Raw genomic sequence first — 17,401 nt, forward strand, 5'->3', positions numbered from 1 at the left:
CAGATTTCTGTCAGAATCTGCAGATTATACAGTACAAATAAAATGTTCACGTTTCTCCAACGTTGTCTTTCCAACAGTTTCACCGGATGGCCAGGAAGCGTTTGCGATGTCTTATCGGGCGCTGATAATTGGTGTCTTTCTTGTGTCAGTGACGTAAAAGACGGATTTAATGCGACATGACCATCAAACAGCAGTCGCTTTCTGAAACATCGGATATGTATCGGATTCAGTACCACATACGAAAGTGACCCAGATCGGATTTGAAAATATCGGATTTGTGCCGTTCACACTGTCACACCATGATCGGATATGGGTCGCATAGGGTCAAAAAAATCGGATTTGATGCGCTTTCACCTGCAGTGTGAATGTAGCCTTAGACACAGTGGAAGAGAATGCCACTGCCTGAAAGGCCCGATAACCACGAGTTTTAAAACGACTGCGCGGTACCACCAGCAGTCTCTGATCTAATGACCTTAAAGCCAAATTACCGTACCAAACCCCACGGTACCGCCGTCATAAAAAGTAGTTAAAAAACACCCATACTGCAACAACTTTATTTTTAAAGCAGTTTTAAACAGCAACAGAAGATACAAACTGGTAACAAAAATGAATAAATACACTGAAGACAATTGAAAATATATAAAAACAACATATGTAAAGGTAACTATCATTAAAATAAAGACAGCTAAAATAAATGTCTGACATTGGATTGAAGGCCACAGGCTACGTCTACATGTACACAGGTATTTTTGAAAACGCTGCTTTTTCTATGCGTTTGGGCCTTGTTTGGCCCAAATTGCTGTTATTTCGCAAATAAATGCATTTTTAATAGAAAGTACAATAAAATATCAGCTTACATTCAAAGCATTCATGCTTTTTTAGGACATTTTTAGACTTCTGGTGTTTTCTTAGTTTATTCTAAATTTCTCTGCTTCCCTCCAATGTCAGGGAAATTCAGATAAAAAGAAATGTACTGTATACAAAGGCTGATAAATCTATTCAAACTTGCTGTGCATGCATGAGGAGGAGTTTTATCAGCAGCAGGCCACACTGCTGATTGCTGATGAGAAGCGTCTGAAGTTGACCAACCATATGTCAGCCAACTCCCTGCTGGTGACCTTCAGCTTGCAGCTGATGAGATGTTCACTATGTTGTATTTTTTTACAGCCTCTGAGCTTTATCAGTGATGAAGCCTTTAAATATAAAACTGTAATAAATCTACAGTAGTGCCTGTTTTTTTTTTTTAAATTTAGAGTAATTATAAATAATATATATCATGATTAAGTTTGAACACCAAGCAGCCATAATCTTGCTTATTTAAGTCAAATTCATCTGAAGACAAGACAAAAATAATAAATTAACATCACAGGATACTTTTAACTGTATGGACAACGTTTCTGGTGTCTAATTATCCCTTTTAGCAGTGTTTGTCAAGTCTGGCTGTGTATGACGGGTAGGAGTTGGACCTGAATGCAGGATTTGTAAACAAAGGTTAAACTGAAAAGCAGTTTTATTGTTGAACTTGAACATATTACAAAATAATGCAAAATAAGTGAAAAACAAGAAACTAAATCGTTAAAGAGGAAAAACTGCTAGAGATGACATGACAAAGAGCAGAAAGAAAACTGAAGACTTGCAAATACACATATCACCCACATGGAAAAGATGTATATAAATCTTATAAAGTTTGTATCTGTCTTGTATGAAACTTGTATGAAAAGCATACAAGAGTGAAAACAGATTTAAGATCCCTTGAAAACTTATATAAATGAAACTTGTATGTTTTGGATACTTACTAAAACAATATATGAAAGTAATGAGAAAGTGGCCACTTTCATGAGTAAATCATATAAGCCTGATATGATTCACTATATGAAGTAGGCCACATCTTATGCAAGTCTTTTATAAGTTTTTTCTATTTCTTTTAGATATGGGCAGGTAATTAAGGCGAGAGGAACAGCCAGGAAAAAAATGTGGGGATGCACAACTAAACACAACAAACATGAGACAAGGGACTGTCTAGATAAAACAGGAAATATAAACACTGAGAAATTAACACATGCAAACTTGAACACGACAAAAAGGTCAACAAACATGGTGGCATGAGAGATTTCAAGGAAACAAACAGACAAATACAAAAGACAAAGCAAAGACAAAAGGAGCAAGACTAGAACTAAGAGTCATAACTAAACTAGAGACATAAAATAAGACCACGACAGTGACAGTTTTGGATTTCACGTCTCCTTTAATGAACGAACAAATGAAAATTCTTTAGAAAGCTTACAAAATATCATCATCCTGATGTCCAGCTTGAACCTTCGATATTTCCATTAGTGCATTGCATTGCACAGCTAAAAGCCTCATGTTATACTGTGTATGGTTGTGTGTGTGACAAATAAAATTTGAATTTGATTTGAATTTGAATTTAGTGACATCTACCAAACTCATACTGAAGTAATGATTACAAACAAAGGACTGAATGGACTTCTACTGAGATAACAAAATGCTGAGGCTGTTATACAAGAGTCGGGGCCACCTTTAAATTGGTAAGAATGCTGTTTTGTTTGATTTTTTTATTCTTGCTCCCTGAGAACTGTATGTTTTTAGTTTTGAGGTTGCATACAGTTGACACTTTAGACTTTGTTATTGTTCTTATGGCATGCTACCTGTTAATAAGGGGAACCTGCTTAGTAGAGGTGGGCGGATCGATAGTATCGATACCAATGATGGTATTGGTATTGGATCTATACTATGGTGACAGGGTCCATTTCTTTCCATCCTCTAAGTTCAGCATGTAGCCCACTCAATTGTGTTAAATTATTTCAAGGTTCAAGGTTCTTTATTGGTCACATGCATAGTTATACAAGTATAACACACAGTGAAATGTAACCTGACACGCTCCTCGACTTGTGCAAAAAAAAAAAAAGGGGGGGGGGGGAGAACATTATATATACTAGAAAAAGTTGCATTTCATGTGAAAATGCAGTGTGAATGCCTTGCAGTGGAATCTGAAAACAGCGGAAGAAGGAGAACAATCTGCTGAAAAGAGCTGAAGAAGCTGAAGTTTGTGGTGAAAACAGCTGAAGAATTTGGAATTTGTGCTGAAAAGAGGTGAAAAACTGAAAATGTTCATAACATTTAAGCGTTCACGTTAGTGGAAGGTCTTTTGGATTTTATGTTTTTGAAAGCTTTCTCAGAATTTCTGACAATTAACTCAATATTTTGGAAAAACAAAGTAAAGTTTTAACTTCTAATTGAATTGTTTCTAATTAAAAATTTCTACAAATTTCCCAGATGATTATCTCAGTAATTAATAAAAACACGACACGTTTTTTGTAGCCAAGTGAATGCATTTCACTTTCGTAGGTTAGAGCAATTTTAAGACAATTTTAAAAAAGAATCAGTATCCGTATGTTTTATGAAATGTTGCATGACATGTAATCATTATGTTTTTCCTATAAACCTATAATTTTTTTAAAAAAAATTGAAACCATGTTACTGGAGATGATTTCTACTGGAATACTCAAATAATTAACAATATAATTTTCAGGAGCTCTAGTTTTAAGAGTTCTTTGAAATGTTGTGCATTACACGTAGCTGATAAGATAAATAGTCTATCCATATACACATGATAGTTGTCGTTTTCTGTGTCTGTCTGTGTCCTCTGTGCTGTAACTTTACATCATGTTTGCAGCCTTTGATTGAAACCTTCCTTCCGCAGCCATCAAATGCTCAAAAAACATCCTATCGGAGTCTACACTTTCAGATCCTTGCAACACCTCAGAGACACCTCAAAGATTTCACAGACCTTTTGTTTGAGCCTCGAAATGAGAGATGTCCAATAACAGAAGTCCCATTGCCTGTCCTTGTTAAATTACAATAGCTAGAGCACCTGTGTCAGGTCAACTTGTTCTCTTCTGTTTCTTATTTTATTATTTTTAAGGCAGTAGTGTAAGCAGCTCTCTCCCTTCCCTGCACTCGGGACTTAAAGATGGTGAGTCATTTCTTGTGCCCTCCTATTTTATGCCTGCTCCCTTATTTCTGACATCAGAAGCTCATTGTGTTGCTTTTCACAGCCTTAGTTATCTCTGGTCTCCCTTTTTGAATGGATTGAGTTCATTTCGCAGCTCTTTCACTCTCTCCTCTTTTTATCATCTTTCTCGTGTCCCTTTAGGTTGCTGGAACCTTGTCTTTCTACTATCACACTCACTTCTACTTTCTTCTCATTTCATTTTTATTTTCGCTCTCTGTTAAGTTTTCACTTCTTGCTTTTCATTTTCATCTCCTCAGCAGCTGGGGCAATAGATGCAGTCAGCGGAATTACTTATTGTGTTTGATTTTTTTCTTATATTAAAAAAATAGACTTTAATGTGTTCATTGGCCATCATACTGTCACAAGTGAAACTGACTAAACAAAGCTAATAGCATTAGCATGCTGCCATGCTCATAAGACCTCCTGTCTGCAGTAATTTCATGGCAGTCCCATTTGATAAGATAGTAGATGAACACTGGTTTACCTGAAGCCATGCTACGAGTTGTACAGGATTTTCACAACACTAAGATTTCAAACAACATTTCAAACAAAAACTCTAATTTAAAATGTGTCTACTTTTTTTTTCTTTACATACATTTCCCCTGTAACCCACATGTAACCAGTGTTGGGGAGTAACGGAATACATGTACCGCCATTACGTATTTAAAATACAAAATATGAGTAACTGTATTCCGTTACAGTTACCGTTTAAAAAGGTGGTATTTAGAATACAGTTACTTTGTTGAAATAAATGGATTACACGGCGGTACTTCCCTGTTTCATATTGTGGCGGGTCAGGACTGTTTGGGTTTTGTTTGACAGCTACGTTCTGTTGTTCCAGGCGGCAGCGTTACAGTTGCCATGGTTACAGGGCGACGCTCTCTCTCTCTCTGAGACTGTGTGTTTCCTGGGTGAGAGAGCGCCTTTTTGTTGTTGTTGTTGTTGTTGTGCTAAGCTAACAGGCAGAATGCTACAGGCATAGCTCTAAAGAATGTAGCCTGATGGGCAGTGTAGTCCGTGCTGCAGGGAGAATGGACCGCCATACACGTTATGTGTCTGTGAGCAAGAGGAGGGAGAAAAAGGAGAGTCAAAAAGTACGAATTGTAGAAGAAAAGGGAGCTGGAAGCATGTAAATATAATAATAACCACTGCAGCCAAGAAGAGTGCCTGACGAGCCCAGTTGTAAGTAAGCTATTAAGACTCGACTGTACACCGTGTTCGTGTTTTCCTCCGAAAACAATAAGTTCCGTTGGAGCAGCCTTTCAACGCCTCTCTCTGTCTCTCGCAAGAGACCCACACAACAAAGTAAAGCTATTTTTTGGCTACAAGCCGACACGGACCCTGCCGTATTAGCCAGAGGTCCCTTTACTACGCTTCAGTAACAGTAATAAATTACAGCAATAGTACATTCATGTAGTTGTAAAAAGCATGATAATATGTTAAGTAATCCAAAGTATTCAGAATACGTTACTCTCATTGAGTAACGTAACGGAATACGTTACATTTTGGGGCATGTATTCTGTAATCTGTAATGAAATACATTTTAAAAGTAACCTTCCCAACACTGCATGTAACACTGAGATGTAGCATGACATTTCGTGTGGGAGAGTTTGAGTACAAACAAGGGAAAATTAAAGCATTTATTTTTAAAATCAATATTTAACTCTTGCATTCTGTTTAGATCAAGTGTCCAGACATATGACAGAAGTAAACACCCTAAATTTAATTTCTTTAAAGAGGAAATGAAACACTAGACATATAAAGGCTGATTCACATCATGGAGCCGTACACTCAAAAACTGACAAAGATGTCTGATGAAATAACTTGAGATTGTGTGTTGCACCATCTTCTGTCAGTAAGGAACATGACCTCATGTGGTTGGTTGCGGCTGATAGACTTACATTAGTTTATGTTAGCTAACTAGTGACAGAATTGATAACTTAGATGAAAATAAGGACACTAAAACTAAAAATCAGTTTACGGGGGTCACTTTTGTGCTGCCCCAGACTGCCACACCGAGGATATACTGTCCACTTTCACTGTCTGTCTCTAAGTGGCTCAATGTTGTTTGGCTAGCTGCACTCAAATGGAAAAATCTGCCGTAGCCACATTGTTTGGTTTGTAAAGCACTTGAGGACTGTGTGGAGGAAAGCCTGTTTGAGTCAGCTGACACGCAGACCGACCAGCTGGAGTCAGAAACTGATTCAGAATTTCTGACTCGAGATCAGACCTCTGATCAGCTGATGGGCTATTTATACATTATAAATACATCTGTTGTTCAACATTTCTTAGAGACACATAATTGGTGGCCCAGGTCAAAACTAATGTCATTTTTAAACTAGTTTATTTTTTAAGCTAGACAGCATATGATAATTGCTTTTAGAATTCATTAATTATACAAACAGAAACACAGAGTGCCCGAAGCTACTGCATCTTTTTCAGTCAGGCCAATCGTGTGCATTTGTAGGCTTACAAAGGTAAGCGTGCTTAACAAGTATGACTCTGATGTGTAGAAGGTAAAAGAAGTGACTGTTCGCCTCCACATATTGAGAACTTTAACTTGATGAACAATTATCATTCATTACTGCTAGCTGTCAGCCCTTCTCTCTCTCTCTGGCCTTTTCTTCACCACTCTCCCTTTCTCTCTCCTAGATGTCCTTCAGTGATCAGCATGGGGCTGTCATCCTGTCAGCGCTCCATCAGCCTATTGATTCACTGATCTTTGTCCGCCCATGGACAAATGCTTGCATGCCAATTCCTGTCCAATTTTTACCTTTTTTCCTTATACTCGCATTCTCCCCAGTTCATACTCACACTAGCTTGCTCTTTAGCTTCAGTAGGTTTGGCAGGAAAGGTAAATAATCCATTCTAAACTTTGTTTTGCTGTGACAAGGAATATTGCTCTTTTAGACGAGATAAAAAAAGCGGTGTGCCAGTGGTGTTTAGTAAGACTGATAAAGCAGGGAGTGGGGTGTTGCAGAAACTCAGAAGTGATCATCCTGCAGCTCAGGGACTGATATTCAGTCTGAAAGGCCATTTTATTTCTACTCATTATGGTTCTAACTTGACTTTGGGAGAGGATCTGACTTTCCAAATAAATATTAACTTTACTTTCTCTTAGACTATAGGTTAGCATACAGTTAACACAATTTGAGGTTTCATAGAGATCTTTCTAGAAAGAAAAACTAAACACAAAAACAACAAAAATGTCCTTAGGTTAGATTGTTTTAATAGGATTTCCATTCACATCTCCCACTGTGGTTGCCTGAATCCAAAAAATGCAAATCAATTAGCCACTGGGCTTGGGTGCAATCTCAGAATGGCCAACCTCAGCACCAATAATCACAAGTTTACTTGGTTTTAATCTCTATAGCTGTTTCTTCCCCTCAAAACATTGACAGGCTCTGCCAAATATATTTGCAGTCCAAGAAGTTTTTACTCTTTGATGAAATTCTTGTACTCTGTTAGCTAGCACTAATTAGCAGTCATCTGTGTCCTTGTGTTGCCCCCATATAGTTTATGAATGCTGTTTGCCAGACTAGCTCACTGGATTTGGCTGATAACTTAGCACTCCATCCAAATGTGTTTACTTCTGTCTTCAAAAAAACATTTGATAGAGGTTATAATGCTTGAAAAAAGTCCAAAAACAAAAGGGTGATGCCATTATAAAGCAGGTGCAGCCATCCTTCATGGTGCCTTCATCTCTCTTTTACATACAGTCACACCATAGTTTTCATTAGTGCGAATATACTTTTACAGCTGCTGCTTCAAAAGGTTATGTCTGTTAGTTGTTCACATGGAGTGAGCAATATTAGTCAGAAAAGGTATTTATTTGCAGTAACCCTGACAACAAGCAAGGAAAAAGCAATATTTACTAAAAACACATCTGAAAGGGTTATCAGTGAGTCATTTGAAAGCTCTGAGTAATAAAATAAAGAAGATGTTACCACATGTTTTTTTAAAGCACATAAACACACTGAGGGAAAAACACTCCTTCCTAACTTAGGAAACATTGCAAAATGTGAACGCAAACTTATTTCACTTGACATTTTCATTCATTTTGGTCAGCCCCTTTAACTGGTAGTATGACCAAAGTGGCTTTTTCCATGTTCTGTTATCAGCTATTAGAGGTTTAGTTTAACTGAAAAAGCATGAAAGTGATTGAGGTCATTATTCCAGTTAATGGTAAATGGCCTGTATTTATATAGCGCTTTACTAGTCCCTAAGGACCCCAAAGCGCTTTACATATCCAGTCATCCACACATTCACACACTGGTGATGGCAGCTACATTGTAGCCACAGCCACCCTGGGGCGCACTGACAGAGTTAATGTTAGGGTTAGGGTAGTTAATATAAAATGAGTAACAGTAGGGTGGACATTAGGCAAGGCTGCACATCTTGTATAGAAAACTGTTTTCTTTTTGCCTGTAAATAATCATTTGAAACTGCACATAATTATTTGCAGCTAGCATGTTGTTGATAATGCTATCAAGTCTAAAAACAGTAGGGTAAAATACCTGGAGATCCTGAAGGCTGCTCTAAAAATGATCAGATAATATTTTAAATATTTGTTCAGTTCAAATCAATGTAAATTTTCAGGGGTTTTTCTTAAAGAAATCTACTACATCATGTATAATTTTTTATGTCATGCGTCATTTCCAATGCAAATATTAATCACAGTTAAATTAAGAGGGGATGGCAGTAAAAACTCTGGAGCTGTGATGTCATCACGCACTGCATTCTCAACACCGGACTCCCGTGTGAACTTAGTCCGGACTAGCGAAAATGCGAGTACGGACGGATGGACAGATGTACTTGAGTATTGAGAAACGGCCTAACAGTCTGCAGTCAGCTAACACCAGCTAACAATGTTAGCTCGGTAGCGAGTAGCCTTCATTAATAGTAATAAAGATAACACAGCAATAGTACATCGAAGATACTGAAGTTTTGCCCATCCCATTTCCAAGAAAGAGATGCAGTCCTGCTCGTGCACTGCTGGCTCTGGGTCCATTGTGTAACTGACGCCACCAACATTAACAGAAAGCTTACATTAGAGCCTCTTATTGCATGTTTTGTTTTTCCAGCAATCAGAATCAGAGAAACTGTATAAATCCCAGATGGAAATTGAGTAAAAATAATAATAATAATAATTTTCTTTTTTTTTTCTAAAAGGGAACGTGTCATACTTGAACCAGGGCTGGCCACTCTCGGCCATACAAAAATATGATACATGCTCATTTAACTGAGCTAAACCGGCGCCTCGGGGTGGTTATTGGTCCCACCATTATCAGATACAAGAACAGGGCTCAAAAGCTTTGGGGGGGACATGTCGTTTCTGACACTGATACATTAATGGAGAATCCTTTGGGTTGTCTGGGCATGCACGGCGTAGTCCAGTGCGTCAGGATGATCTGGCACATCCTGCTGATGGTTGATCAGACTGGAATTTCTACACATTGTTTTTTTTTTATTTGTTGTTGTTATTATCTTTTTGTTGTTATCAAATTCAAAATGACTTTTCCCAACAAACAAACAAACAACATACATAATAAATACAACAAATTTTGTAGTTGTCAAATTTTAAATTTAAATTATATGTATAAATAATTGTATTCTACTTGCTGTGCATTTTATTTGGGTTAGACATACATACATGCAACTCCTGAAATGTGCTTTTCTCTGACCAGAGATACTGCAAATACTTGTCAGGTGTCACATGAAGCTTAAGTGCACTGATAAGACTCATTCATTGTATTAGTGTGGATTAAAGGTGGGCTCACACTGATGGGTTTGCATGCCATTCAGGGGTCAGCAGAACTATTATTTTGCTTAAATGCATGTTCTGGTGGCCTACAGTGGAAAATTACATTAGATCTTATGTGTTTGCCTGCTCAGTCTGCTCAAGTAATAAGTCTAGTTTCAAATAACCCACTGTTTTGTTTTGGGGGGTTTTATCCGATGCCTGGACCTAGTAGGGTCTGGTCGCGTATACTGTAGCTCTAGATCTTGAGACTTTCACTCTTTTTTACTTTTACCCTCCCTGAACAAGGGTTTCTTCATAACCCCTGTTAAGCTACCTACAGCTTTTGAAATGCCAAAGCTCTTAGTGTAACATGTGTTTTGCCTGCACAGCATTCCCCTGTACAGTGTCAGGCAGTAGCCTTCAAATTCAAATTCAAATTCAAATTTTATTTGTCACACACACACAAAGTTCCTAATCCCAAGATGTTCAGTTCACATCTTGGGATTAGGAAGCTTTCTGTAAGGCTTTAAGTCCTACTGTTAGTACACAGCAAATCCAGCATGTCCAAATTAACACTGTCAGATTTGATTTCAACACTTTTAAAGTGTCTATATGGGTCCACACCAGAGAGTGTTAATTTAACTCTTTTTGGAGAGTTGGTATGTTAACTCTGATTCAGTGTTAAACACCAAATCTCTCTGGAGTTGATAATTTAACACTTGGTGTTAAGAGTTTATATATTAACTCTCAAAGAGTATTTTAGTTTAACTACGTAAGAGTTATCTTCTAATTAATTCTAAAAAGCGGGAATTTTACTGTTCTGAACTTCTAGAAATTTCTTTTGGAAATAAACATTTACTAAAAAGACGCAATGGTTTTTGAAAAACATTTATTCTGAACTGTGCACCACAATTTCAAAACATTTTCTGAAAGATGTAACAGTGTACATGTTCTCACTTTCATTAGAATTTCGTTTATCAAAAGGTCTGACACAGGTGAGCTGGTAAATGCAAATAACAGCATTCTCATCACTTATTTCAATAAATACAAAATACAATATGCATGTCCTTCATTCATCATTTTGTGGAACTTCAACGCACTTCTGCTCTCCCCCATATTCCATCTTCACAAGCATATCCTATGTGGAGAGTGAATAAAAATTAGTTGACACTAATTAATGGCACAAATCAATTGCAGCACAGTAAAAAAAAAAAAAGGAATCCTTTTTGAGCCATTACTTGTGTAAAGTATTTTCCCAAAAGACAAGGACACAGGCAACATGTAATACTGAACTAAATGTAAAACAACAACCTTTTTCATTTTTACCTAAACCGTGTGCACAAACCTCTGGAGGAATCTAAATGCTAACGTAGAACTCAGTCGGGACATCTGCTACTGCTGTTTGCTCGTTTTTTATGGGAGATCGTTTTCAGGCTTCAAGTAGCACCATTATATCAACATTTCACATTCTAGACATTGTTTTAAGTGTATTTGACCAAGAAATTTGACTGAAAATTCACATGCAAGCTTTTTTTCAAGGCTGTGGTATTTGCCCGCAAACAATACCTTTCAGCTAGCTAAAACAGAATATTATGCTATCACCGAGCAACATGGCTAATGCCTTTCACACAGCTTTGTCTCAACTCCAAAGAGCCACAGAAGTAAAAGCTAATAACAATAATTGAAACAATCTTTGAAAACATGACTTACCAAGCATGGCAAACAACTCAAATATGTAGAGCAAAATGTTCTGAAACGGCTTCACTTCAGCTTCGATTGGAGCCGTGCTGGGGGCGGAGTCTATGAATTTACTCTATTGGTGTCATAGCCCCTGTAGGAGTTCAGAGTTAAGAGGTCAAGAGTTAATGTTTCCATTGTAACACCTCCAGATTTGAAATAGAAACACTCATTTCTAACACTCGATTTTAACTACTATCATTTTACACCTCAGAGTTACATTAAAAGAATGTGACTCTACTTAGAGTAAAATTAACTCTAAGACTACTAACACCAAAACATTTAACACTTTTGAATTTGCTGTGTAGAGACCATCCCCCAAAATGTACTTACGCTGCATTGCCTCTGCCAATCCATCCAGTTGGAGTACTGACCTCTCTTAGATTAAATATGCCCACAAAACACTTCATCTAGTCCTGGAGGAATAGCTGGAGTACCACCTTTCAAGGTCTCCATAGACTACATGCTTACCTTCTTTGTTTCCCTCCCAGGAAGAGGAGGAAGGGCAAATTGCTATTTCTTGTGTATAACATAAACTACATTGATTTGCAACCAAACTTCAGCAGCTGTCCTGGATAACTGAAGGAAACTTCATTGGTCTGCTAGCATGCTAGCATGCTACATGGTTTGGCTCTGGGTTGGGTTCTTTGGTCTTCATTTCAAAACATGACACTATTGGCATATTAAGAAAAAGCATTTTTAGTCAATCTGATGAAAACTTTTAGAAAATCATCAAAAGACAATTAATGAAAAATTCAAATGCTTTTAGTTGTAGTTATTGAGATAAACAGCTGGCACTCCAGTTAAGTATCATCAAATTGCAGACGAGGAGGCAGTTTTCACACTTAAATTGGGTGGAAAATAAACATTTAAATGCTGACATGAGCCTTCTAGGATGACCTATTTTGGTCGTGTGTCTTCTTTTGCACTTTTTAAGCATTAAAAGCAAATGATAAAAACACAATTAATAGGTCCAGAGTAGCTCTTTGACATTTTTCTGTTGCCCTGTCGATCTTATTAAGGTTGCTATCAATCATTACAGTTTGGACACACGCACTAATTCTGCTTGATTAAATATAGTAATTACATGCTTGAATATTAACAAAGTTTTTTTTGTCAACCAAGTATGTTGGAAAATGCTTTGCTAAAAGAAAGTATTTGCGTATACTCACTGTACACTGATGGATCTCACTGCTTTACTTTGGTAGCAAAGATATCTGTCATGGTCTCCACTGTCCTTCAGGTGCCACACCTCTTTTTCTGTCTCATCCTCTTGTTCTCTCTATCCCTCTCCGCAGTTGGTGGGGAATGGGTGTGACTGAAAATTAGCCAATCTCTTGAAGTGGTGGGCGTAGTCTGAAGGAACACTGTAAAGTCTCACCTGTCTTCCATCTTTAGTCAACTTAATAAACTTATAAACTTAATATCAGGGTGTGTTCCAAAAGTCAATCCTGTCTTGTAACCTTATAGTGGACAGGACAATTTATCAGGAAAAAGGAAGAGCTAGTTTATTATAGAACCAGTCTGTCACGAATCGGGCCGTACGGTCAAGACAAAAAAAAAAACCCCAGACATGGTTAGGAATGTATTCCAAGCTGCTTTATTCTTTTAAAAAAACTAAAACAGAAAAGAAACCCTATTGTCAAAAACAAACAGTGGTGTGTGTAATCATTACCATCAGTAGTGTGTGAAGGAATGGATGAGTGGAGATGATGCATGTAATTGTGTCAAAAGCAAAAACCAAACCTAACACAGCCAAAGTCCAACCCGGTGTCTTAGAGCCAAACAAAACTATGCCCTAAAGGCTTTTGATAAAGAGTGCTGGCACACTGGCCCAGGTGTTGCCAGTGTCACTGATTGTAAACGGGCACTCTGCCTCTCCAATGCCTGCAAACAAGACACACGTGAGCCAAAAGGAAGGCAATGATACATGCTGACCGTGCAGTGGAATGTGCAGAAGATAGACTACATATGGTTGAGCATATTGGGCGACATCATATAGGATGTCTGTAGCCTCGGCGTCATCTTCGGCAAAGATGGGGCTGTCATCTGCAAACATCAAGTCGGTTGCAGGCGTGCAGACAGAGACGATATGCGTGGTGATCGTTCCATCAATGATAAGGGTGGCCAGGCATTCTGAGATGGTTTGGAAGGTGAGATCGAGATTCTGCGAATGACCATGAAGCCGACGACTGCTTCTCACTCATCTCCCCCACAATAATAGAGTGTCATCAGTGGAAGAGGGCTTGACGTTGGTGGTGCCTGATCCTGTTAGACAAAGTTCAGACAAAGCGGTGATATCGATGCTGCAGTGCTGGATCTTTTGCGCAATGCTGGCTCATCGGCTGCCCTGGATACAGTAGCCTCAATGTGCGACATTGATCGGTTTGGATCCGTACAATTTCATGCCTCATTTCCCCGGTCACCTGGTTCTGGTCACTTCAGCTGGGCAACCACCCTCCTCCATTTGCAGCCGGGCTTGGGACCGTCCTTGGCATTGTTAAAGGCAGCAAAATAGCCAAGGACTCATGCAAACTGATTGTACTGAAGCTTAAACACACTTTCATCAGTTAATATAGCTCATTATAGCTATAGAGACCTTATATGAATCTATGTTCTTCATTCATGGCAACAACACGTAGTGTTTATTACAGCAGTGTGATGTTCAGCTGTGCATTTACAGTGGCTTGCAAAAGTATTCGGCCCCCTTGGACCTTTCCACATTTTGTCACATTACAGCCACAAAAATGAATCAATTTTATTGGAATTGCACGTGAAAGACCAACACAAAGTGGTGTACATGTGAGAAGTGGAACGAAAATCATACATGATTCCAAACATTTTTTACAAAGAGGCCTTTCATGCAGGCCGGGACTGCTGGCAGAAGCTGCTTCGATGGCGGCAAGGCTGGTGGGAGCCTCTTGCCGTCATACAGGTCGCGTTCTGCCCCTTCAGCATCCTGGGCGGCTGGCCATGGGATGCCTAGCTTGGCAGCAGCCCGTTTGCAGACCTCGTACAAATTGCTGTCCACCGGGGGTGCAACTTCAGCCCCACTCGGTGGCCTGGACTGCTGGGGAGGAAAGGTAGAGTCATCCTCCTGTTCCTCATCCATGTCCTCCAGGTCAAGGAGGTCGGAGTCGGCATCGCCCTCCGCGTTCTCGCCACCCGGCTCGCCCACGTTTTGATTGAGGAAGTCCTCGAACAATGGGGGAATGAGCGGGGACTCTTCTTCCATCATGTCCGTCCAGCTTGTGGAGGCTCGCGGATGACGGCTATCGCTCGTAGCAGTAGCAGCCGACAGGCAGGGGTCCTGACTGTTCGTTACTGCTAATCTCAGCCTCCTTTCCAGGACTTTCTCTGGCATCAAAGCACAGTGTGGGCATCCCTGAGGGTCCGCCAGTGAAGCCTGAGCATGCTTGGCACCCATACAGACGATGCACATTGGATGAGGGTCCCTGCCCGAGATGGTGGCACCGCATGATGTGGGCCACAGGTGGGATGCAGCCTCTTTAGTCTTCGGCTCCGACCTAGGAGTAGGAGCCGTAGACATGGTTAGCGGAAAGGGGTGAGACTAGGCTACACCAGGCTCGTCTCGACACGTTAGCCCGTAAGTAGCTAGGACTAGCAGCGGTGTTAAATCCGATCTAGTCGCGGCGGGAGTCAGCTCATCGTGACACGTTAGCTGCACTCCGCTAGCCAATATCGTTAGCAACTTAATGCTAACCGAACCCTAGGTCGACCAACAAGCTAATGCTAGTGAGATGCTAATGTGGTTCGTGGCCTGTTAACAAGTTAATGCTAGCCGGACACTGAACGAACAGCTCGCCGTAACGCGTTAGCCCGAGTCACACAACGTCGGCTACCTCGCTAACTAAAACCAGGAACCGCTGGGACAGCTCGCCTGACGCGGTTGCTGTTCCACAGTGCAACTCTAAGTACACTTCTTTCTAAGGACTTACTCAACACGATCAAAACTGGAACCGGAAAAACTGCGTTCGGCGACGTACTCCTACACGGGACGCCTGAGAACTGTTAAGCAGCTAATCAAGTTAGCCTGGATGCGCTGAGGGAGCTCAAAGTAGTTTCTCACGGGAAGAAAGCGAGAATGAGTTAGGAGGAGCTGGTCGGCCGTGTTAGTATGAGGGGGCGGAGCCCTGAGCACGGCTCGACAGGTCTGTCATAGACAGACGTGGTGTCATTGGAGCTTACGTAGTTGGTCACGCCAAGGCGATTCCCATAGTGAAACACCGAGCGAAGTTAGAAAAAGAACTCAAAATATATCAGCAGGTTATGGCATGAAATGGAAAATGCAGTAATAGTTACACTTAGCATTTACATTTGTATGTTGTTTACTATATGAAATTGTTTTCATAGATAGTTGGACAGTCTGTCGCAATTAACTTTTGGTCAGACATTTTTAAAACCTGATTATTCTTTGGCTTCTAAAGCAAGTTTGTATGCCTTACTATATGTGATAGTATTATTATTTCAAAAGAATCATTACCTGATTTTCTCATTATAAAATAGCTGGGATAATTACAACATAATGCCCCCATTTTTTACTTTATGTATTTCTTTACAACAAATGATCAGAAGCTGCACTGCAAAAATGTATTTTAAAAAATAATTTTTTTTAAAAGTACATAAAACTGTATTTTGTTGTTAATGACAATTCACTATAGAGGGGAAATAATCAACAATATCCATCTCTGTGGAAGAATTATTCTCATAGACTGTATACAAAAGATGGATACCCACTGTGACATCAGACATCCAGCAATGTTGATTAGCAAGATGCATTTATAACCTGCATGGACACAATGTTGCTAATCAATGCTATGAAATGGACTACTAAAATACTACATTTTTACTCACCACAAATAAAGCACAGGGCCTGTACTACACTGTAGGTAGGTCTAATGAAATGCTACAGCAGGTATCAACAACACAAACATGATTGTGAGCTCTTATTCAGTAAAAAGTGGAGGTGAGGCCTTGTAGATGGTGATTTGCTAGGCCTCTAACTCTCTCTATTACACTGAGCTTTACCATTATTGGAAGGATGTGAGAAATCTTTTGCATGAAACTATAAACATTTGTGCTGCAAAATCAAGCATTTTAACATGTGACTCTGTGTAGTTGACTCACTTTTGAAGACAGCCTCTGCAGCTTTTGGCATTTCTACATTGGCTTAATTTGTGAGGTTATGGCTATTCTCCTTAATGACAGCAAAGACCTACGAGTATTAGAGTGTGTTTTCATCACTAAACATATCAAACTTTCCCAGGAACTTGGTATGATTGAAAATTTTCACTTTTCCCCCAATTTTCCAAAAGCCCAAAAAACAGTATTTATACATACTAATATTTGATTTTGTGATTTGCTGCTGTGCTGGATGATGTTTTGTACAGTTTTCCAAACAAACAATTTGGCCATATTCATATTCTTTCCATGAAAGACTGTGAAATGTTTCCCAAAAGGCGTGAAATTACATTTGTGTGATAGCAGTTAACAGGTACTAATGTATATTGTCCATCCCCTGTATCTGGCTATGGCAGTAGTCCCCTCGCTCTGCCCAACAGGATAAAGTGTCCTCCTCTGTTGTATGCCATCCTCTTTTTGTTCAGGCGCTTGCTCAAATGACAGGATCACTATCACAAGGGACAGCTACTTCCGCTGGGGAATATTTGCATGTCAGCCAGCCTGTCTGCCTCTTCCTCTGTCTCAATTTGTCATCCTCTCATTGTCTGATTTTTTAGTTTTTTCAGTTCCTTCTTTTATTCTACCCAGCACAGTCTTTATGTCACTCATTCGTTTAGTGTATGCTGGATGAAAAATGTGAAAGAGCTGCAAGAAACAAACAGAAATACAGTTGGATGTGTTTTATG

The 17,401-nt window shown here is 39.4% G+C and overlaps 1 protein-coding gene and 1 long non-coding RNA gene across 3 annotated transcripts in view; both read right to left on the minus strand.

Moving 5' to 3' along the window:
* LOC146498410 (uncharacterized) overlaps positions 1 to 11,819 on the minus strand; it is a 44,503-nt gene extending 32,684 nt beyond the window's left edge. Inside the window, exons 1-2 of one of the 2 annotated variants that reach the window (XR_014870839.1) lie at positions 11,487 to 11,819; positions 10,323 to 10,914 (exon numbers count right to left, since the gene is read on the minus strand). This is a non-coding gene — a long non-coding RNA (uncharacterized LOC146498410). Of the gene's footprint in view, positions 1 to 10,322 lie in introns of both variants that reach the window. The other variant, XR_014870838.1, reaches the window with a different exon arrangement.
* Positions 11,820 to 13,439: 1,620 nt separating this feature from the next.
* On the minus strand, positions 13,440 to 15,063 carry LOC146498411 (uncharacterized). The gene has a single exon (XM_085140521.1). It carries the CDS (start codon positions 15,061 to 15,063, stop codon positions 14,335 to 14,337), a length of 729 nt encoding a protein of 242 aa, XP_084996647.1. The 3' UTR covers positions 13,440 to 14,334.
* Between the last annotated feature and the right edge of the window lie 2,338 nt (positions 15,064 to 17,401).

This window comes from Neolamprologus multifasciatus, chromosome 18, assembly GCF_963576455.1.
Source record: "Neolamprologus multifasciatus chromosome 18, fNeoMul1.2, whole genome shotgun sequence".
In the NCBI taxonomy this organism is placed as follows: domain Eukaryota; kingdom Metazoa; phylum Chordata; class Actinopteri; order Cichliformes; family Cichlidae; genus Neolamprologus; species Neolamprologus multifasciatus.

Excerpts from the sequence above, each read along its gene's own strand:
- LOC146498411 (XM_085140521.1), bottom strand. The coding sequence starts at position 15,063 with ATGTCTACGGCTCCTACTCCTAGGTCGGAGCCGAAGACTAAAGAGGCT.